This window comes from Rutidosis leptorrhynchoides, chromosome 5 (assembly GCF_046630445.1).
Source record: "Rutidosis leptorrhynchoides isolate AG116_Rl617_1_P2 chromosome 5, CSIRO_AGI_Rlap_v1, whole genome shotgun sequence".
Taxonomy (NCBI): domain Eukaryota; kingdom Viridiplantae; phylum Streptophyta; class Magnoliopsida; order Asterales; family Asteraceae; genus Rutidosis; species Rutidosis leptorrhynchoides.
The window spans coordinates 456,502,635-456,526,977 of NC_092337.1; the positions used below are offsets into that span (position 1 = coordinate 456,502,635).

At 37.0% G+C, this 24,343-nt stretch overlaps 2 protein-coding genes across 2 annotated transcripts; both read right to left on the reverse strand.

Annotated features, from left to right (window-relative positions):
- Positions 1–291: 291 nt before the first annotated feature.
- LOC139846535 (salutaridine reductase-like) lies at positions 292–3,397 on the reverse strand. The gene is made up of 6 exons (XM_071836017.1): positions 3,256–3,397; positions 2,248–2,400; positions 1,898–2,141; positions 1,324–1,395; positions 978–1,160; positions 292–864 (listed from the first exon to the last, which is right to left on the reverse strand). The coding sequence occupies exons 2-6, from the start codon at positions 2,259–2,261 to the stop codon at positions 484–486; spliced, it is 894 nt and encodes a 297-aa protein (XP_071692118.1). The 5' UTR covers positions 2,262–2,400; positions 3,256–3,397; the 3' UTR covers positions 292–483.
- A 3,425-nt stretch (positions 3,398–6,822) lies between these two features.
- On the reverse strand, positions 6,823–23,186 carry LOC139850197 ((+)-neomenthol dehydrogenase-like). Its single transcript, XM_071839784.1, has 7 exons — positions 22,952–23,186; positions 22,859–22,868; positions 22,314–22,772; positions 9,806–10,049; positions 8,907–8,981; positions 8,108–8,296; positions 6,823–7,200 (listed from the first exon to the last, which is right to left on the reverse strand). Exons 1-7 carry the CDS (start codon positions 23,184–23,186, stop codon positions 6,823–6,825), a joined length of 1,590 nt encoding a protein of 529 aa, XP_071695885.1.
- Between the last annotated feature and the right edge of the window lie 1,157 nt (positions 23,187–24,343).

Below are 24,343 nucleotides of genomic sequence, written 5' to 3' on the forward strand. Positions count from 1 at the left end.
CGCGCAAGTGTGTTCACACCCAACAAATTGACTTGAAGGATCCATTCTCACGGATAAACACAGCCCCTACACACCTACGAGCAATCATTCCTGCATATTATCTATACAAAGCCCATGAAAGTTCTTTTGGTTATATTAAAGTTTCTTTTTTTTGAAGAAAAAATTTGAACAGGTGGAGTATGACATAACAAAACAAAACAAAACATGATTGACTTGGACATGAAATTACTAATCAATAACTTTTTCAAAATTAAGTCACGTTTGATGTATATCATTTCTTCTTTACTCCCACAAAATACTTTACTCTCAAAACAATATACAAAATTTGATGGATTTAACAGAAGTTGTTACTTGTTTCATGTTTATTTAGCAACTCAAAAAGTTATCATTCAACCTTCAAAGTTCAAACACACAAATTGAAGATCAAACAACTACATTACAAGTACTCATGAATTGCAAACCCATATTCCTGAATTCGGCATGTCAAAACGTTGAATCGTGCGTCATCCAAAAATGTTGACCGGAGGGCCCCCCATCAGACATTAAAGCGAGTCTCACGGGCCCTCTGGCACCTTCTTCGGGGGTGAAGGTTCCTTTAAAGAAAGTCATATCCGTGGCAACAAAACCGGGACTGACAGCATTTGCAGAAATAGACGGAAAATTCTTGGCTACAATCCTTGTGTAGGCATTAAGAGCCGCTTTTGAGACAATATAGCCAGAAACATTACTAGACCAACCTTTATGTTCCAACAATTCTTGATCCTTAGCGTCGTTTAGATACTCGCTCACAACCTCATCGACGACCTCCTCTGTTAGTCCGTCTAAATCACTCAAAATTCTCTTTGCTCTTTCGTCTTGAACGTTCTATAAAAAAATAATTACATATTACATACAAAAGTTATAAAAGACAAACAAGCTGCCCAAATTTGGTCTGATATAGTGTATAGTTTCATGAAGGAAGGCTATCAGTTACTTGCCTCTAGTTTACCCAATTTGGAAGAGATGTTGACTAATCTTGGAGATGAAGATTTAAGTAGAAGTGGAAGCAAAGATTGAGTGACATGTTTAGCTCCATAATAATTGGTGAACAAGCACTTTTGAGCTCCTTCAAATGTTTGTATTACAACCTTCTTGTTCTGTTTAGCCTTTCCTTCTTTTATCTATATCAGAGTGAAAACAATTATAATAAAGAAATATTTATCTCAGAAGAATAGATAAATTTTCGCACGTAACATCCCGATTTATATGAGGTATTGTTATGTTATATTCTAACCATCTAATGTCTTGTGTCTCAATAAAGACTTATGATTGAGCGCGGTTTACCTCACTTGGAAGATCTATACTCCAAAACGACTCTTCGTCAACGATAGTACTAGAGACTCCAGCATTGTTCACCTGTTACAAAATATAAATTAATATAGTGTTGGACAGTATGACAAGATTTGATTGAGCAAACACAAGAACAAACACAATAGAAGTTAATTAATGCAATTAAAGAACACGCGTAATTAACGTGGTTGTATCCAGTCGATGTGACTGTATTAATCCACGCCTCCAAGGGCAAGAAATGTATGATCATCTTTATTGACAAAGGCACCAAGAAAACTTTCGGCTTTTGGTTACAAACTTACAATTGAGTAGAGGTTAACTATATATAAGATATAAGATACAATTAGAAATTGGAATCATAACTAACTTATAACATCATGAGTTAGATAAACTTTTTGCATACATGGTATGCAGTTCACAAAAATATAAACGATGGAATAAAGTCAACTATTTTTATTTCTATTCAATGTCATGATTAATATATTACAAGTAAATATAAATGGTTATAGCTTATATGTGTGATCACACACAGACACATAAAGGAGCAGAGCTTCAAGTCAACAATTACCAATATATCGAGTTTTCCAAATCGATCATCAATGAAAGTAGCAAAGGATGCAATACTGGCAGGATCTGTGACATCAAGCTGATGAAAAATGACGTCTAGTAAGCCGAAAGAGTTCAATTTGGCAACCGCGTTGACTCCCCTGTTGTGGTCTCTTGCAGTCAAGACCACAATAACTTGATGATCAGCCAACTGTTTGCATATTTCAAAACCAATACCTTTGTTTCCACCAGTAACAACTGCAATCCTAAACAGTTGTTGAAGATCAGTAAAATATTATTAATTCAATAACAAGACTGTTTGATAGATTTCATAAAGATTTTTATGTAGCAGAATTTTTCTGAGATTAGTACCTTTTTGATGACATTTTCTTCTCTTTTTTTGATGGCTATGCTTTGACTGGCTTCTGAGTTCTGATTGTGGGGTTATTAAGATTTGTAAATGTAGGTAATTTACAAATTTGGTCCTTGAACTTTACTTTCAAGTTCACATGAATCAACGAACTCCTAAATTTCCAACCCAAACAATTACCATGGTCATTAACTAGTACGTTGTTCGCAATATGCAGCTATGCACATGTCTACTACGAATTGGTTAATGCATCAATCCATCAGTTTGTTCATGTTATAGTTTAACAATATCAAAACTAGTCCAATTAGTTGACTAATTAACCGATAAAGTCAACCATAAACCATACTAAATTGGATCAGTTTAGCAAAACATGATTCGACTTTAGATACAAAAGAGAGATTCGTAGACTATTTTTTCTTTTCTTTCTTAAATAACGTAAAAACATTGAAACGGAGCAGAAAATCAAATAAATACGGCCGATACAATGAAACCAAAACAAACTCTATCCAAACTAAACAAACCTAATAATATTCATAGACTTTTAATAGATAAGCTTTTTTAAAATTTAGTCACGTCTAATGTAATTTTTACTCCCTCGAAATACTTTATTCTCAAAGCAATATATAAATTTAATGGATCCAATGCCAGTCATTTAGTTCATTTCATTTATTATTTGTTTACATGTCTATTATTATATGTCTATTAGCAACTCAAAATAGTACTCATTCAACTTTTAAATACACAAATTGAAGATCAAACAAGTACAAGTACGTATGAACTACAAACCCATATTCTTGAATTCTGCATATCAAAACATCATTATAGATAAACTTTTTGCATACATGGTATGCAGTTCACAAAAATATAGACGGTGGAAGAATGTCAACTAGTTTTGTTTGTATATTATTACTATAATAAAAAGAATGCAAACAAATATAAATGGTTATAACTGATAAGTGTGATCACACACCGACACAAAAAAGGAGCAGAGTATCAAGTCTAGTAATTACCAATATATCGAGTTTTCCAAATCGATCATCAACGAAATTCACCAAAGATGCAATACTGGCAGGATCCATGACTTTGAGCTGATGAAAAATGACGTCTAGTAATCCGAAAGAGTTCAATTTGGCGACCGCGTTCACTCCCATGTTGTTGTCTCTTGCAGTCAACACCACAATAACTTGATGATCAGCCAACTGCCTGCATATTTCAAAACAAATACCTTTGTTTCCACCAGTAACAACTGCAATCCTAAACAGACGTTGAAGATCAAAAGCATTAGATTAGTTCAATAACAAGACTGCTTTGACTGGCTTCTGAATTCTGACTAAATGAATGTGTGGTTATATTAAGATTTGTATATGTCTCTATTTACAAATTTGGTCCTGGAACTTATAAATTATTAACCCAAACAATTACCATGGTCAGTAACTAGTACGTTGTTCGCAATATGAACAACTCTTTTTTTGAAAGGGCAATATGAACAACTCTACTACAATTTGATAATGCATTGTCGACCAGTTTGTTAAAGTTATAGCTCAACACTACTAAAACTAGTCAATTAGTTGACTAATTATCATACAAAGTCAAACATAAACTATTGTAACATTGGACCACTGTATCTTTTAATGTACACAAAAGTTTCCAATGTATGTAACCGGATTATCCTTAATCGTTTTCGACCATTTTTTCAATTAAAAAAGAAAAATTTCATGCCAAAGCACGAAATGATACAAAAGAATAACAAAAAGAGGAAATATATGAAATAAGACAAGATGAAAACACGGGATGGGCATGCAATCAGCAAAAAAAAAAAAAAAAAAAACCATAAATAACAAAGTCTGAAAGAAGGACTGAGAATGTAAAATTGAACAAAATGATCTAAACATTCACGAATCACAAACCCTAAAACCCTAACGTGCGCACTCCTTCACTGCCAAAAATGTACAATTAATTAAATCAATAATCTTTTTTAAAAAAATGTAGTAGAATCTATCACCGGCTCACCTTCCTACGCCGGCCACGTACGTTATCCGGCGTCATGAAAAAATTGCAATGGAAACGCCTTCAGGAAAACTAAGCTAGACATAATGGACTCATAAATTCACCACCTTTACCCAAAATCATGCTTAAGGTAAAGGTATAAAAGGAAAAAGAGAGAGGTGCTGTTGAAGGAGGTATGGGGTCTAGGTCAAAAGCACAGAAAAAAACACAAGGAATTGATGAATATCATTCCAATTGTACCCCCTAACATACTCCCTAGCAGTAGTACTTTTGGGCAAGCAGCTAGTAGTACTTTTGTTTTTTCAACCCCTCCAACATATGTCTCTCGTCAAAATACCCCCATGTATTAAGGGCAAGCAGCTCCAAAAGTAATGTTAATGGGCCGGCCAGCAATCCTTTGGGCCCATATGTCGTTACTGGTCAGGAACAAGCGCATAAAGGCAATCTATCAATATTTGTATGGTTTTGAAGACCATGAGTGTACCGATCCTCGGGATTATCACCTAAATGCCTATTTTTTCTAACTTTTTTGACTAAGAACTCATAAAAAAATGTTGACAAGATTGCGACTTTGCTCCCCGGTGGGCGCAAGGTGCCTCTTGCGACCTTGCTCCCCGGAGACGCAAAGACGCAAGGTGCCTTTTGCTCCCGCTTACATGTCATAATTAATGTTTTCTTTTAGGAATTTCATCAAAACACCGTACGTGCACTTTACATATTATATTTTCTTCTTAATCGTCTTTCAAAGAGGGGTCAAAAATTCAAAAATTTTAACACTGAAAAATTTAAAGCCACTAGAGCCTATGACTATTTCTGATGATCACTATATATTTACATTCGAAAAGCTTATAATTCTTTTCATCGACTTTTGAATAAAAAAAAAAAGCACATAAGATTACATAAAATTTTCAAAGTTTGACTTATTAGTTACGGAGTATTATATATGCTTTGGAACAAACCTTCTTGCAGATTCGGTTATGATTTCATATCACACCTTTAGTTGCCTACACATGGATTGGAATGAATGCACTATAAGGTTCTCACAGGATTTTGATTCTGGCCATCCATGTATGTATATGAATTCATCACGAAAGACGATCAAGAAAAAAAATATAATATGTAAGGCGAACGTAAGGTGTTTGATGAAATGCCTGAAATAAAACATTTATTATGACATGCAGGCGGGAGCAAGAGGCACCTTGCGTCCTCGGGGAGCAAGGTCACAAGAGGCACCTTGCGTCCTTGTCCACCGGGGAGCAAGGTCGCAAAGAGGCATCTTGCGCCTTGCGCGGGCAAATTATCAACTTTTTTTTATGGGTTCTGAGTAAAAAGGTTAGAAAAAATAGGCATTTAGGTGATAATCCCCCGATCCTGAATGTAGACCTTGTGCAGTGCTTTATTCAAAACAAACTTACAGAAAGGAAAGAGCAAAAATAAGAGGGATTCTTTCTGCGAAAATGCATTTGGCCATAGAAGTCCTTCGAAAATAACAAGAGACAGAAACACATAATAAAGGAAATTCAAGAAGAAGTGTCTATCTAGAAAGAAGTTCGGGCGAGCTGTTATCAAGATGGCAATTCAGATGCTGATGATGCGCATTCACGAACCCCATAAACCCATCAAATGTAAAGGTAAAGTTCTAAACCTAAAGAATAAAATTACAAGTGAAGTTGATATCTTTGGTGATTTTGTGAAGGGTATGTATAGTAGTGGGGAACTTTCGCAATAGAAATAAATATGCGAATCAAGCCTCAAATGTCTTGTTGACATTAGCTCGGCTTGTATATCCGAAACGGTTATAGAACTTTCGAACACGTCCAGGAAAAACGTGGAGGTTGTGATTTATAAGACAAGCTAAGTCAATAAACTCATACATTCGGTACTTTCGACAATGTACAGTACGATTTGGAAATGAAATTCGATAACTTGTGGTGCCCTCAAATTAGCATCACGATAAGACATTTCAAATTAACAAGTTACAAATGAGTAAAAGATATGATATGTGTATATGTGAATAAATAGAAATCGGTGGTAGTCTATATATATGCATATTCATTAGGGTTTCAAAAAATTAAGGTTTCTTGAAAACCTACCTTCTCTAAACCAGTTTCAGATTATTGTCAGAAAAGTACCTAAACCCGGTCTTACCAAGGCCGGGTTTAGTACATAGTCAGAATTTGCTGGTACAACCGACCTTCTCAAAGCCAGTTTCAGATTATTGTCAATGTGCAACTGTTTGATACGTGTCTGAATACCTTAAAAACAGCCCTTAGAACTCTCATTAGAAAATTTCATAATTTAAACATCAGTTTCATCCACTTGTTCACTTTGTTTTATCTTTTATTTTGTAGGACATTTTGTGCAAATTATATAATCAAATGAATTTCAAATACTAAGAAAACACTTTATTTACTCTTTTAAGATATCATAAAGCAAAACATATATAATCAAATCAAATGCAGTTACAAATACATGATAAAATACACTCACAAATTCAGGATTTATTCAAAGCAAACATAGACTCGTAACTCCACATGCATGTGTAATATGTAGACCAACTTCATTTCCAATCAAATTGAGGCTACCTTCATTTCATCGAAGTGGAACCCAGAAGGACCACCATCAGGCAACAAAGCAAGCATCAGGGGGGCTTTTGCACCTTCTTCAGTGGTCATGAATCCTGTGTGAGACGTCATATCGGTTATTACATAACCTGGATGAACACTATTGATAAGAATGTTACGAAACTTTCTTGCCAAAAGCCTTGTATAGCCATTAACCGCCGCTTTTGAAATCTTATAAGCAATGCACGTCAAGGGCCAACCGTTCTCCGATAACTTGTTACTCTTGAAGTCCCTCAAAAACCGTTGTATGATCTCATCAATCTTTTCTTCTGTTAGGTTTTCCGTATCTTGAAGTTCCGCTTTCACCTTCTCATTGGGGATCCACTAATATACAACAAGTTGTAGTTCAAAGGAGTTGGTTTAGTTACATAAAAGTTTATCATATTGTATATCAAAACTAATGAGTGTGCATTTTATTATTCTATAATACTCCGTACTACTCTTTCAAAAATATCGTCTATTTCAGCTATCCAATTGGTTATGTTTGGTGGTTAGTTGTTCGATTTGTTTTGGGCCTTGTGTGCTGGTATGGGTTATTGGTCTTCATTTGTTTGATGAAATCGTTTTTGTTTATATAAAGTTATTATCTTTTCGCAAAAAAGAAAAAATAAAACATTTATTTTATAAGAGATAGAAATGATTAATAATTTATCTTTAATTAGCTTGTGTACTGTGGCACTTAACGCTTTTCTTACGCTTTGATTAACGGTGGCGTGCTCACCCAATTTAAACTCAACACGCCTCTTCGCCTCCCACATTTGTATAAGAGTGGCGTGCTCACCCACATTTATCCGGCATGTGTGCTTGGAGCACGGGGAAGAAAAATGGTGTGCTGAATTTTGATTGATAGAATTTGTTTTTATTTTTTAAATTTTATTAATTATTTCACTCAACTTAAAATCATATTTTAACACATTAACCAACACGCTATTTAATATGTCACCCAATTATTTCTCAATTTACCAGCACACCCGTCAAAAACTATTTAATATGTCACCCAATTATTTCTCAATTTACCAGCACACCCGTCAAAGACCCCACCTTCAACACGCCACTTTTCCCTATTATGGTTAAAAATGGTCTTAGCACATCTATGTGTGTCACACATTCTCATACTTCTGTTAGTGGGGATTTTAAACTTTTGAGGCAGTTTTTTAACCTTTTTGTGGCAATTTTTATGATGAAATATTCTAATTAATTTTTGAGTGATCAGTGAGCGTGAATTACTTACGTGTGCTTGTCCATAGTTCGATGAAACGTTCACAATTCTCGGTGACTGAGAAAGCTGGAGAAGCGGAAGAAATGCTTCGGTTACGGCTTTTGTTCCGTAATAATTAGTCTTAATGCATTCTTCACCCAAATCATAAGGATGTTTCATAATCTCAGTGAAAAGATGGGCATCTTGGTCATTGACGTGCAGCTATAAACAAAAAACGTACAAAACCGAGTTTAATCGAATAACAAATGTCACTAAATCGATATCATATACAATATGTTTTAGAAAAATTAAGAATATTCATTGTGGTACATGTCATATTGAACCGGTGCCATTGAACGTTTTTTTTTTTTTTTTTTTTTTTTTTTTTTTTTTTTTTTTTGCATGTGGAATTGATATAACGGTCTTCCAAAATAGAAAATAACTGTGTATTTAGTGAAGTTTATAGTAACCGTCAAAAAGTTTAGTGACATTAATGGCAAATCCATGATGAAATTCAACGTGCTCCTAAATAATTATTTCAATGTTAATTAAATTTGAAAAGTAATTTAATGGTTGTTTATACCTCCAATAAATCGTAATTAAATTGTAAAAATATATGAAATGTCATAATTAATTTAGTAGCCTTTTATAAAATTTAAAGAGTAAATTATTTAAACGAAATTTCAAAGAAGTGGGGTCATTTTTGAACCCCACACAAATACAAAAAATTCTCCGGTGAGTGACACCCATGCATGGTATATGGTGCATAAACATATGTGTTATTTTCATAGGTTTTATTAAAATTTGTGGTAATGGTAATATATGTGCTTACATATCCATTTCCATCCTTGAAGGCTCTAAATTCATCATGTTGTATGATCATTCCGGTTTCTCCTGCATTATTTACCTGGACAAGTACAGCACCGCATTCATTTCAATTTGATTGTCTCGTATAGTTAGTGGGGTCTTTTGACCCCACTTGACTCTATTTACAATCGTCACTAAATGTAAGTGTATGTTTTTTAACGGCGACGATAAATTCAAATGGAACAAGTTATAATTTATCATATTTTGTCTTGTGTTTTATACTGATTTGAGTGCATGTTTATTAACGAAATAAACAAATTTATGTAGTGGTGTTTCTAAGATCGAAACTCAATTGTATCTTATACAATTTGAGTGGTATTTTTGTAAAAAAAAAATTCAATGTAGTGGCTATTTTACCTACAAATTAAAATACCATGAATTCTATAAACATATGGAGTCTATCATTAAGTTTAGTGGTCACGGGACCCGTAGCCCGTAGGGTAGCAAGTAGAATCGCCCTTGATCATATGCGGTTAAAGTTGTATTCTAAATTGACCCTCTGATGGCCTTTCACCGATTTAATGAACAACATGAGAGTGATAATCATGGGCGGATTTACTATAGCCTGAGTGATTGTACGGGACACCACTGAAATACGCAATGTAGTGGAACTTTTTTTAGGTTTTTAATTAGTGACACTACTGGATAGTATATACTTTTTTGAGTGACACCATTGAAATAAGACAACTAGTAGAATTTTTTTTTGAGATTTTAACCAGTGACACCAGCGACAATCAATCCTAGATCCGCCACTGGTGATAATTCGTGTAAACCGTGGATGAATAAACATATATATTGTCATCTGTACATATATATGACTAGCTAAAACAATTGCATTGTATATTTGTATAATAATATATATACCAAGATATCAAGTTTCTGGAATTGAGATTCAACGAATTTGGCCAATTTTGCAATACTCGTCGGGTCTTTAACATCGAGCTGATGAAAAACGACATTGACAACGCCTGAAGCATGCAGATTTTCGATAGCTGCAATACCGCGACTCTCATTTCTTGCCGTCAGTATGATTACAATGTCGTTTGAGGCCAATTGACGACATATTTCAAGTCCGATTCCTTTGTTTCCTCCTGTGACTACCGCAACTCTGAAATCAAATTAATATTACTACGTAATTACTGTAATATTATTAAGTAAAATGAAGCTAATTAATGAATGTGGTGATCATATATTTTTATTATCAAGGATATCATGCATGTGATATACCTTCTTGCCATGATGTATATACTTGGGCATGCAATTTTAAAGAACATGAGACTCTCTGAGTTTGAAGAACAAGAGAGGAGCCTCTTAAATATAGTGGATTCTACAGGTTGTCCCTTTTTTATTTTCTTAATGATTATCATGATAATAGTAATAGTAATATTAAAATATTTAAAATATGTACGTCGTCAGGTTAAAATTATGAGTGATGTTCAATAAATTAAGAGTAGACTTTTGTATATATTTCATATATAAAATACTAAGTTTCAATGATACTAAAAACGGTAATAAGTACTAACGACATTATCGTGATCAAGACTAGCGTCGAAGTCAGAAATTTGTCACTGGATGCACAAGATAAATATCAAAAATTCAAAATTAAACTATACAATGATAATAGATTAATGACTAATACTACAACAATATACTGATACTATTACTATACTATTTGGTAAAAAGCATTAAAGTCATAAATTATGCTCTAAATAAAATGGTCATTACTATACGATTAGAAAATTAAGAATTTTTTTTTTAAATAGAAAAAGTAATAACACTATCATGGTAAAAGTTAATTATCAAATAATAATTTGGCCCATTCAGTAAAAAAGCGAAAAAGGAGGGAGAAAATAAGTAACTAATTTGAGGTAATTATCAAATAATAATGTGGCCCATTAAGTAAATAGGGATAAAGTATAGAGAATTAAGGAAAATAAGTGATAATTGTTATAATTCAGTAGGCTTATAAGTACCTTTAGTGGTTCTTGACTGTAGAAGGTATATAGAGATAGAGATACTGTAAAACGGAGAAAACAAAGGTTGAACAAAAGGTATGAGTAATTGGTTTTTTATTTATAGAAAAATGTACAATGAGAGTTTGGTGGCATTTGGAATCTAGAGAGAGAGAGTGTTTTTGTTAACCAAAAAATACATACAATAAACTCTAACTCAACACACCTATTTATACTCAAAAAAATATACTATGCAATATCTATAATAATAATAAAATTATCATCCAATTATTACTTTTATAACACTCCCCCTTGGATGATAATTTTATTAGTGAATAACTAGTACTGCCTCGTTAAAAACCTTGCTAAAGAAAACCCTTTGGGATAAAACTTTAGCTAAGGGAAAAAGAGTGCAGCATAGAGTTGACTCCCCCTCAAGTAGGCAACGCCTGAGTTGTTACATCTTCTGAACATGCCTCATGCCAATATTATGAACGTGTGTTCTGAAAATAGCAGTTGGAAGTGCTTTGGTGAAAAGGTCAGCAGAGTTTTTGCTGGACTGAACATATCTCATTTCAATCTGGTTGTCCTTAATGAGATTTTGAGTGTATGAGAAGAATCTAGGGGGTATGTGTTTTGTTCGGTCACTTTTGATATACCCTTCTTTCATCTGTGTTATGCAAGCTACATTATCTTCATAGATAGTTGTTGAACTTTTATTGCGTTCTAGTCCACAAGAATCAGTAATGAGTTGTGTCATTGATCTCAACCAAAAACATTCCCGACTGGCTTCATGTAATGCAATTACTTCGGCATGATTTGATGATGTTGCAACAAGTGTTTGTTTTTGAGAACGCCATGATATTGCGGTACCTCCATTTAGGAATACATATCCATTTTGAGATTTAGCTTTATGTGGATCAGATAAATAACCTGCATCTGCATAACCAACCAAATCTTGTTTTGATTCGTTAGAATAAAATAATTATAAATCAGTAGTTCCCCGAAGGTATCAAACTATTTGTTTGATCCCATTCCAATGTCTTTTGGTAGGGGCTGAGCTGAACCTTGTTAACAAATTAACTGCAAAAGAAATGTCAGATCTTGTATAATTTGTAAGATATATAAGAGCCCCAATTGCACTAAAATATGGAACTTCTGAACCAAGAAGATCTTCATGATCTTCTAGAGGATGAAATGGATTAGTATCAATATTAAGATCTAACAACTATATGAGTACTTAATGGTTTTTGTCTTGTCCATATTAAAATATTTTAAAATCTTTTTGGTATAAGTTGTTTGATGTATAAGTAAGTCATTAGTTATATGCTCAATATGTAAATCAACGTAATACTTAATTTTTTTTTATTTTAAAATTTTTCTTTAGAAGTTGAATGGCTTCATAGATTTCTTTATTTAAGATAATTGATATAAACAGCTATGATCACATATCCGAACATTGTTTTTATAAAACACACATGCAAATAAGTTTATATGTATACCCTTTTCTTATCAAGTAGTAATTTAATCGATTATACCATATACGTCCCGATTGTATAAACCCATTTAGAAAACTTTGTGATTTAATGAAATATATTCCCTTGAGTTTTGCATTAGATGCTTATGATACCTTAACCCTTCAGGTATATTCATATATATATATATATCACTATTAAGTGATCCATACAGATAAGTAGTAACAACATCCATGAGATGCATTTAAATAACTACCAGGTTGATTAAGTATCTAATAAGTAATTATATTCATTATAGGAGGATAAGTTTTTCTCCTAATTCATTTCTGGTCTTTGTGGGAAATCTTGAGTTACAAGTCTAGTTTTGCCTTGTAACTTCATTTGCACATTTCTTTTCGGATAAAAATTCATTTGTATCCCATTGATTCACATCTTTAAAAGTGATAACGATTGATCCAAAAACTTTTCTTTTATTGAGCGATTCTAATTCAGCTCGTATTGCTCCTTTCCGTTGAGTTCAATCACGTCTATTTTGATATTCAATGACAGATTTTGGTTCCAGATCATCATCTTTATTCATGATGTCATTGTAACATTATATGAAAATATCTCATCAAGATTTTTCATTTCATTTCAGTTTCATAATATTGCATAATTTATTGCAATTTATGTATTTACATTTATCAATATCCTCTGCAGAAGGAGTATTGATTTGTGGTTCTTGTTGAACACTTTCTTTTACCTCATTATCAGCTGATTTTCTTTTTCGAGGATTTTTATCTTTGGAACCAATTGGTCTCCCACGTTTCTGCCGTAGCAAAGACTCATGAGTGACATTATTGCCAGCTTTTGTAATTTCAATTCTAGCTGAAGCATTTACTGCTGGTATATATGATTTAGTCACTTATTTTTTGTATCTTTAAATGCATAAAGTAATTAATTTGCAAGTTCTTGCATATGCATTATATTTGAACTTTCTTTTCGCATTCTTTTGTGCGATGATCAATATTCCTTAATTGATGTTCACACCATGAAACATCATTTTATTTATATTTCATTTCTACCCCTAATATAGGGAACAATGTTTAATTAAAGTGACAATCGACAAAACTTGCTGTAAAAACATCACCCGTCATGGGTTCAATATATCTTATGATTGAAGATGTTTCATATCTAACATATATTTCAATCCTTCTTTGAGGAACCATTTGTTGTGGTTGTTCAATTAAAAATACACTGCACAACCAAATGTTCTAAGATGGAAAATATTTGGTCTCCACCAAAATTAAGTTGGTAATGGAGAATATTTATAACTTGCACTTGATTTAATGCGAATTAATGTCACATCATGTAAATTTACATGTCCCCATATAAATATTGAGAGTTTTGTACTCATTTCTAATTGTCTAGTTATTAGCTGTAAGCGTTTATCTATTGATTCAGCTAAACCAATTTTGTGTATGCACATGAGCAACTGGATGTTCAACAACAATCCTTGTAGACATATAATAATCATTAAAAGCTTGAGATGTTAACTCACCAGCATTATCAAGTCTCATCCTTTTAATGGTGTAATCAGAATAATGTGTTCTTAATTTAATAATTTGTGCAAGAAACTTTGCAAATGCCATATTATGGCTTGATAACACACAAACATGAGACCATGCGTTAGATGCGTCTATTAGAAAAATCTTCGACTTCCCGACACTTTTAGACCAAACACTTTTCACAACAATTTATATTAGTTAAAACTAACACGTTCCAATAATAAAATGAGTTTTACGAGACCGGGCCCACATCGGCCGTTTTACGACTTTCGTACTAAATACAAGTTTCGACCACATGATTTTTAACACAAAATAAAGACCGAGCATGGCGATTGGGGATACGCTACCCAATCCTAATCAATCCAAAAGCAAGATCTTCTAAAGCAACTATGCGAGTCCACTAGTCCCCGTTTACCCGAGCCACCGCATCCATGCAATCTATAAAAATGTCAACAACGAGAGGGTAAGCTAATGCTTAGTGAATGATAATATACTACATACATATATATGCATAAAATGGACACGCCACGAAATAACAAATACCGCATACCGAAGCATCCATATATAAGGCACTACATTAAGCATACCATACGATCTCTAAGCAACGAGCTAAAGATACAACAACAATTATAAGTTCACCAACGACGATGTGAACCACGCCAAATAGCTACACCCGGAGGGTTAGCTACAACACAACAATACATTAATATATAACAATATAAACGAACAAGGTTAACACCTTAACCCAATACCGAGAACCAAATACCACAATGAAGATTGGCCGAACTACACGAGCCTTAGTAATCCGAAACCACACGAGATTACTATCTTCACAACATCGAGGTTGGCCGAACTACACGAGCCTTAGTAATCCGAAACCACACGAGATTACTACCTCAATAAGATGACCGAACTACACGAGTCACCATGAATCCGAACTACACGAGATTCATTTTGATAAGATGACCGAACTACACGCGTCATCGTGAATCCGAACTACACGCGATTCACTTCTCCAACTCAAACCCACGGTCACGGGATTATAAAATCCACCACATCGGGGTTATCCACAACCACATCACAATACATGTGATAACGTACACACAAGTGTACACCTCGCCAAAAGGAGGTCAACCAAAACGCACAACCGTGCCAATTGGATCTAAACGCAAGTCCATCAAATCCACCTATATGTGAAGTGAGCTCTATAACCGAGAACCACTTCACCCGACCCGCACCCATCCTACATATACATATGCACATAGGATATTAACACTCACCTTGTCGCCTTAATGAATGCTTCCAAGTAATCCGCACCTCGCCAATGGAAAGTACCTATTCCATTATCACAAATTCAACAACACACTTAGATTGGATTTACAAACCAACCCAATTTGACACTTAGTGCAAATTCGACCCAAATGCACTTCCAAGTACAAACCGGGCCCAAAATTAACCAATAATCACTAACACAAGTGAGAATGGTCCTAACACACCAATTAAACCCGAACACAAGTGTTAAACACTTACAAATCTCCAAATTGCCCATAAACTCTAATTTTGACCCAAAGTCAAAACTAGTCAACCAAATAACCCTAAATGGGTTTCAATACTTCCATAATCACTAACTTAAGTGATTAAACCCAATTTCAAGTCCTAATCATGGCCAATTAGTTCACCAACCCAAAATCCACCAACAATAACAACAAACCCGATTACTAGCATCACTAAACTCACTCCAAGAGTTTAAATGGGTTTCTCATCAATTTAAGTTCAAACCCTAACTTGATTATCAAAATCAAACAATGAAATTCGGAGTTAGAACTTACCACAACCACCAAAACGTAGCTAGGAACGAGGTGAACAACTTTAAAACCCGAGACTTTGATCAATTCAAGCTCCTTCTTCTCCAAAACCCCAAATCTCTCTCTAGAAATCTCCCTCTCTCTCTAGAATGATTTGAGAGTGTTAATGGATGTGAAATGTGATCCAAAATTGAATCTAACCAGCTGATATGGCTTCACATCCGGCCTCAAGTGAAAAGACCAAAAAGCCCCTCATTAAACCCAAAATAGAAAAAACAGAATTCTGTCGCTGGGCTCGTGCGCGGCGCGCACCCATGTCTGGGCAGAATCTGAGCTTTGTTTAATTACACAATGCTTCCTGCACTTTATGTAGCATAATTACCCTTCCGTATAATAAGTATTAGGGTCTTACAACTCTCCCCCACTTAGAATCGATCACGTCCTCGTGATCCTCGTCACTTAACCAAACGGACCACACTCCACGGTCCTCAAACATAAGTCCCAACCGACCTTCCTAGGCAATTCTTCCCAATGAATCGCCTAAAACTAAATCGTCACCCGCGATTTATCAAATCCACCAATCCGAGCACTAAAACCATGCTCATTCCCTAACATCGGGAAAAATCAACCAATCTCGTACCGAGATATCAATCCCTTAGCGTACCCTTACCGAGTACAACACTAAAAGCAACCAAGTCTCAACCTAAGGTCAACAAACCGAACGATGAAGACCGAACCAAACGAATCCTTACGGATAACACCAATCATTAGACATCCCTGGTGGTGCGCAATACGACCAAAACGCAACTACCGTAACATCATAAAGCAAACGGCTAAAACCGATAGCGCCCAAAACGACTATGGAAACGCAAATCCCAAGGTGTACCAAATCAACTATCGTCACACCCGTAGCAACATGTGAGCGAAACACGGCTATCGCCTCACTAATCTCACAACATGGTCCTCACGACCCCACCATCGGTGTATAAAACAACCGATAGTTCTCACAACACGGTCTTTACGACCCCACCATTGGTGCATAAAACACCAATATATCAAACCACACGGTCCTTACGACCCCACCATCGGTGTATAAACAACCGATGGATCACACCACACGAAGGCCGGCCGAAAACTACACGCGCCTTAGTGAATCCGAACTACACGCGACTCACTACCTTCACCACAACACAATCGGGAATGGCCGAACTACACGCGCCATAGTGAATCCGAACTACACGAGAGTCACTATCCCATAGGAATGACCGAACTACACGAGTCATTTGTGAATCCGAACTACACGAGACTCACTCCTCAATACAATGACCGAAACCACACGAGTCATTTGTGAATCCGAACTACACGAGATTCACTTCCACAACATCGAGGTTGGCCGAACTACACGAGCCTTAGTAATCCGAAACCACACGAGATTACTACCTCAATAAGATGACCGAACTACACGAGTCACCATGAATCCGAACTACACGAGATTCATTCCGATAAGATGACCGAACTACACGCATCATCGTGAATCCGAAAACACACGCGATCCACAACCATGATGAAGTCAGCGGACCCGAAGATCATGCTTCACCAATCTCAACACCGGATGAAGTCAGCGGACCCGAAGATCATGCTTCACCGATATAACACCACGCTCATGATGAAGTCAGCGGACCCCGAAAGTCATGCTCCACCAATCACGTACTCCCATGATGAAGTCAGCGGACCCTAAAGATCATGCTTCATCAATCAACCATACCATAATGAAGTCAGCGGACCCCGAAAGTCATGCTTCATTAATCACAATCCCATGATGAAGTCAGCGGACTCCGAAAGTCATGCTTCATCAATCAACAATCCCACGATGAAGTCAGCGGACCCCGAAGGTCATGCTTCATCTATCACATACGCACTTTCGAACTCAATCACCGAGTCGTGCAACATCGCGCTCTGCTACACTACAGTTAACCCTAGCGGACCACTAACCATCCATAAGCGAGCAAGAACCACCTATACCAAACATAGGTACCTAACAATAATTCTCCAAAAGAGAACCCGACACACACCTCCCTTAACCGAAGGATTTCACCTTGCTCGCCAAACACGTCCATTATCTCCCAACGAGATTCACCAACTTACCACCTCGGTGATAATTTACAAATCCAATATCATAAGTACAAGTTAACCGAAATTGCACTCTACTACAAATCGATCCAAACTAGGTCTCGACCAAATTTCCGGATCTACCAAAAACATCATCCGAAATCTCCCACCAAAGCCTCCTCGTGCCGGAGTGTAACTCCCCCACTTGGAATTACGTTCCAATGTCACAACTCGTACAACCGCACAATGCTACCAAAGGTAGACTTTACCAATAATTGGGCTCACACGACCCATCACTACATCTTGCTCCAACCTTGAGCACACGAAGGATTTTAACCAATCCTTAAACACTTTGAACGAAAAGTGTACCGCAACACAATCAGAGTCGAACACCACGCTAGTAGGTATAAAAGAGGCACCTAATGTCGCGTCATAAAGACTCCATTACCAACACACATCGAGATTTAAAACACTCGATCTCAAGGGTTCCAACCAACTGACGAACCTCATGATTCGTCACTTCAACATAAAAGCGAACACGCGCTTAACAACCAAACACCAAAACCATTTCCGTGGCTTGGTAGAAACGTTTCCCAAATACTAAGGAATGCTTGGTTGCACCAAGTCTTACGCCCTTCGCCCGTCAATTAAACATCAACATAGGGTACTTCCATTAGGAACGTCACCCATAGCATAACATGCACAACAAAGGCATACAACTCAAACTCAAATGGCATTTAATAAATAATCAAAAGACATATTTATTAAAATGAAACGTACCTTAACGTCTCCTTGCCGCACCCGTCCCCGCTAACTTGGGACATTCCGACTTGCGATGTCCTTCTTTTTGGCAATTGAAGCACACCATACCATCACCCTTTGGTACCGAACATTCCCAAGACTTGTGACCCTCACGCCACAATTGTAACATCTAGCCGCACTAGAATCCGACATACCCGTTCGCATACCACCCGTGCTCACACTCAGATCCTTAGCCCTCTTACTCAGAGCACCATAAGAAACGACCCTTCTCTCACTTGAAGGTTCACCCTTCTTCGATCGTGAATACGACTCGAAACCTCTAGCCAAGTCGAATAATTGCGAAAACGATTTCCCTTGACCCCGACTAATTTTACTCTTCAAGTCATCATTCAAGGTTCGATAGAAATCCCCCATCAACAAACGATCATTCCCCAAATACTCCGGACAAAAACGAGCCTTCGCCATAAAGGTCGTCTTGAGAGTACTCAAATCCATAGATCCTTGTCGCAAATTTCGCAACTCATTACGCAATTCCCACAAATCGACCGAAGTCCGGAACTCCTCGAAGAATTCCTCCTTAAAGTCGTCCCACGATAAAGCCATAAACGTCTCGCCACCGACAAGATCAATCTTACCATCCAACCAATCCCTTGCCCTACCCCGCAACAAACTCGTAGCGAGTCTCGTCTTTCTCTCGGGAGGGCAATCAATAGTACGGAAACACCCTTCGACGTCCGAAATCCAAGTTGTACTTACCAAAGGATCCGGCTTTCCATCGTACATCGGGGGTTTAGTCCTCATGAAGCTCTTAAGATAACGCTCCATTTCACTACTACCCCGAAATTCGGAATACTTCCTATCCATTCTTTCTTCCAACGCACCCATTTGCTCCGCAACGGCGGCCGCAACTCTGGTATTAAACTCCTCGTCATTCGTCTCGATCTCGTTTCACGTCGCCATTCTAAAGAATGCAAAACGATTAGTCCATGAACGTATAAAACCATACGCACCACACCGCCCCATCTTGCTAAACACTCGTCGTACATCACTTGTTAGACACGATTTGCACCCGTAATAAGGTTTGCAAGTCCTTATTACGCACACACGTCGTCTCAACTCGTTAGTACAATGACCGCCTCGCTCGATGATATAACCAACACAACCAAAATTCTACGCGGTACAAACACACGCGAGAATTATTACCACAACACAAATAATATATTAATAATATCCGCATTACCAATATAAACGTTAGTCAACCTATAAACAAGGTACTAACTAAACCCATTCTGACCCGTAATCCTATAAGTCCCGCAACAAAATAGCACACACAAAAGTCTAAGTCTAGGCACCTATCTCAAGTCACCTAAATCCCTTAGACCATGCTCTGATACCACTTGTAACATCCCAACCCGTTAACCAACCAAAAACGCGGAATAAAAAAAAAATTTAAACTGGACAGAAGGGTGCGCGGCGCGCACCACTGCTTGTGCGCGGCGCGCACAAGGCCTGTGACAGTTCTGATCAAAATGTCCATTTTTCGCGAAAAGATCTTCGACTTCCCGACACTTTTAGACCAAACGCTTTTCACAACAATTTATATTAGTTAAAACTAACACGTTCCAATAATAAAATGAGTTTTACGAGACCGGGCCCACATCGGCCGTTTTACGACTTTCGTACTAAATACAAGTTTCGACCACATGATTTTTAACACAAAATAAAGACCGAGCATGGCGATTGGGGATACGCTACCCAATCCTAATCAATCCAAAAGCAAGATCTTCTAAAGCAACTATGCGAGTCCACTAGTCCCCGTTTACCCGAGCCACCGCATCCATGCAATCTATAAAAATGTCAACAACGAGAGGGTAAGCTAATGCTTAGTGAATGATAATATACTACATACATATATATGCATAAAATGGACACGCCACGAAATAACAAATACTGCATACCGAAGCATCCATATATAAAGCACTACATTAAGCATACCGTACGATCTCTAAGCAACGAGCTAAAGATACAACAACAATTATAAGTTCACCAATGACGATGTGAACCACGCCAAATAGCTACACCCGGAGGGTTAGCTACAACACAACAATACATTAATATATAACAATATAAACGAACAAGGTTAACACCTTAACCCAATACCGAGAACCAAATACCACATTGAAGATTGGCCGAACTACACGAGCCTTAGTGATCCGAAACCACACGAGATTACTATCTTCACAACATCGAGGTTGGCTGAACTACACGAGCCTTAGTAATTCGAAACCACACGAGATTACTACCTCAATAAGATGACCGAGCTACACGAGTCACCATGAATCCGAACTACACGAGATTCATTTTGATAAAATGACCGAACTACACGCGTCATCGTGAATCCGAACTACACGCGATTCACTTCTCCAACTCAAACCCACGGTCACGGGATTATAAAATCCACCACATCGGGGTTATCCACAACCACATCACAATACATGTGATAACGTACACACAAGTGTACACCTCGCCAAAAGGAGGTCAACCAAAACGCACAACCGTGCCAATTGGATCTAAACGCAAGTCCATCAAATCCACCTATATGTGAAGTGAGCTCTATAACCGAGAACCACTTCACCCGACCCGCACCCATCCTACACATACATATGCACATAGGATATTAACACTCACCTTGTCGCCTTGATGAATGCTTCCAAGTAATCCGCACCTCGCCAATGGAAAGTACCTATTCCATTATCACAAATTCAACAACACACTTAGATTGGATTTACAAATCAACCCAATTTGACACTTAGTGCAAATTCGACCCAAATGCACTTCCAAGTACAAACCGGGCCCAAAATTAACCAATAATCACTAACACAAGTGAGAATGGTCCTAACACGCCAATTAAACCCGAACACAAGTGTTAAACACTTACAAATCTCCAAATTGCCCATAAACTCTAATTTTGACCCAAAGTCAAAACTAGTCAACCAAATAACCCTAAATGGGTTTCAATACTTCCATAATCACTAACTTAAGTGATTAAACCCAATTTCAAGTCCTAATCATGGCCAATTAGTTCACCAACCCAAAATCCACCAACAATAACAACAAACCCGATTACTAGCATCACTAAACTCACTCCAAGAGTTTAAATGGGTTTCTCATCAATTTAAGTTCAAACCCTAACTTGATTATCAAAATCAAACAATGAAATTCGGAGTTAGAACTTACCACAACCACCAAAACGTAGCTAGGAACGAGGTGAACAACTTTAAAACCCGAGACTTTGATCAATTCAAGCTCCTTCTTCTCCAAAACCCCAAATCTCTCTCTAGAAATCTCCCTCTCTCTCTAGAATGATTTGAGAGTGTTAATGGATGTGAAATGTGATCCAAAATTGAATCTAACCAGCTGATATTGCTTCACATCCGGCCTCAAGTGAAAAGACCAAAAAGCCCCTCATTAAACCCAAAATAGAAAAAACAGAATTCTGTCGCTGGGCTCGTGCGCGGCGCGCACCCATGGGTGTGCGCGGTGTGCACCCATGTCTGGGCAGAATCTGAGCTTTGTTTAATTACACAATGCTTCCTGCACTTTATGTAGCATAATTACCCTTCCGTATAATAAATATTAGGGTCTTACAAGGGCAATGCTCCGAATATCTCCTATCCGAGAGATCTTTCCAAAGGTTAAGGAATGTATTATTCACAAGGAACCTATCGAGCTTACTAAACTTAGTTCCATCATCACTAATCCGAGTGAACTTTTTCCCGTTTATAGGTATCTCAACCAAATTGTTTGAAGTAATAAAATCATTAAAACGTGTTGCACGCGATTGATGGAACACACAATTAAGCCTATCCGATTGATTTCTAACCCCATTAAAGTCTCCACATAATAACCAAGCCGTATCCACTCTCCTATTAATCTTATCTAAAGAATACCACATTTCCTTCTTTTTCGCATCGGTGTGCGGCCCATACACATTTACAATAATAGCATCTTGTCCGAAACCACACCATTTACCTCTAATTGCCAAAAAGTAATCGTTTTTAACCGCACTATCAACTACAAAACTATTACAATCCCAAATTAAGCACATGCCACCCGAGTTGCCAATGGCTTCTTTTTGGACAAACCCACAATTCCCGTTACCCCACAAACTTTGAAACCAACTATCACCAATAAACTACACGTAGTCTCTTGGATTGCAAGGATATTCGGTCTTTCTTTAACACACACACACACCTCTTTAACCCACCTGAATTTGCCTTTCACAACAAACCCACGCACATTTAAAGACACTATCTTCATAAAAAGGATAATGAGACGAAAGAAATTTTGAAACACTTACAAGGGGTGTGGCCGGACCACTTCAAACCAATATGCTCCCCAAACTCCTTTAAATCAACACTATTAAAAGAATGACCCATAGAACCGCTCAATGATTTCCCTTTCGTATTCACACTTTGTTTCGATTTTTTGCTACACCTCTTGCATTTGAGATGGTTATCCTTATTAAGATTAACACCACTCCTAGCCAAATTCTTAACCCGTAAAAGCCTCGTGGAAGCTTTCCAATTACCCATTGCATTCCAATAATAACCGTTAAGAAACACTACCCGATTTACCACTGCGACATGAAGATATATTATTTATGCTAATATTGTCACCCAAATTTTCGTGAACACCTTTTGCACCTCCTGTATTTCCAGCTACAGAATGTTTGAAATTATTAACATGCTCAAGCCCAGGAGACTTATTATGGTCCAGGTTAAAGGAGCAATTAGACCCATCCTTCTCAGGCCCATTCGAAACACCATCCTTCTCAGGCCCATTCGAAACACCATCCTTCTCAGGCCCATTCGAAACACCATAATTTAACATCAAGGGGCCCATTATTTACCATGCCCACGTTATCAATATTTTCCAGGCCCATCTTAGATTTAAATTGTTTAAACGCCTTTTTAGATCCATTAGTAAACACTCGGTCCCCTAGGGTTGACCTTAAACTGTCACATTCACCAAATTCAACAGAACACGCCTTGTCTTCTTTGTCCTCATTCTCAGAGTGCTCAGGTCCTACCGGTGTGCCCTTGTTTGTATTACCATCCGGATTAGGGATAAGGTTAGTGTTACTTTCTTGTACGATTTCTTCCTTTTCCCCAATTGGTTGCTCAGAACTCAGGCCGTTTGGATCGATTTTCGCATTACCGTTAACTGACTTCCGGCGATTAGTACCAATCGGACCTTCATCTTGATCATTAGAAGCATTTGTCGATGTTTCATCATGCTCATCTTTACTATCTAGATTTTGGAATTTGTAACAATTATTGCACCCAATTTCACCATCATCCGCCACTGAGTTGGCCCCATCTCCACCCTTTTCATCGGAAAGTTCATCGGAATCAACAAATTCCGAATGATAGTCAGAACTACAGTAACGACTTTCACTTTTATCATCACACCAATCTGGGCACTTTTCTATTTCTTCTTTAATGCTAATGAAGTTATACTTTGATTTATGTCTAAGTTTCAGGCAATCATTTACTGATTCAGGATTGTGAAGCTTAACCAATACCCTTGCACAAGTAAGTTTTTGGTTTCCAGCAATATTACAATTGTCTAACTCATAAGTTGTACCCCACCAATCCGCAGTAGAGATAAACGTATTCTCAGTCCAACAATGAACAACAACACCGATTACTTTCAACAAGGCCATTCGCCCTTCTAGCCAGTTTTCCTC

What these genes read in the sequence shown, in the direction of transcription:
- LOC139850197 (XM_071839784.1), bottom strand. Translation starts at nt 23,186, where the DNA reads ATGGGTAATTGGAAAGCTTCCACGAGGCTTTTACGGGTTAAGAATTTG. An exon ending in AAGTTTAGTAAGCTCGATAG is followed by an intron (nt 10,050 to 22,313) that starts GTTCCTTGTGAA and finishes ATTTGATTTCAG; the next exon opens with AGTTGCGGTAGTCACAGGAG. An exon ending in TCAAGGATGGAAATGGATAT is followed by an intron (nt 8,297 to 8,906) that starts GTAAGCACATAT and finishes TTTTGTTTATAG; the next exon opens with CTGCACGTCAATGACCAAGA.
- LOC139846535 (XM_071836017.1), bottom strand. An exon ending in TTGGAAAACTCGATATATTG is followed by an intron (nt 1,396 to 1,897) that starts GTAATTGTTGAC and finishes ATTTTGTAACAG; the next exon opens with GTGAACAATGCTGGAGTCTC. An exon ending in GTATAGATCTTCCAAGTGAG is followed by an intron (nt 1,161 to 1,323) that starts GTAAACCGCGCT and finishes ACTCTGATATAG; the next exon opens with ATAAAAGAAGGAAAGGCTAA.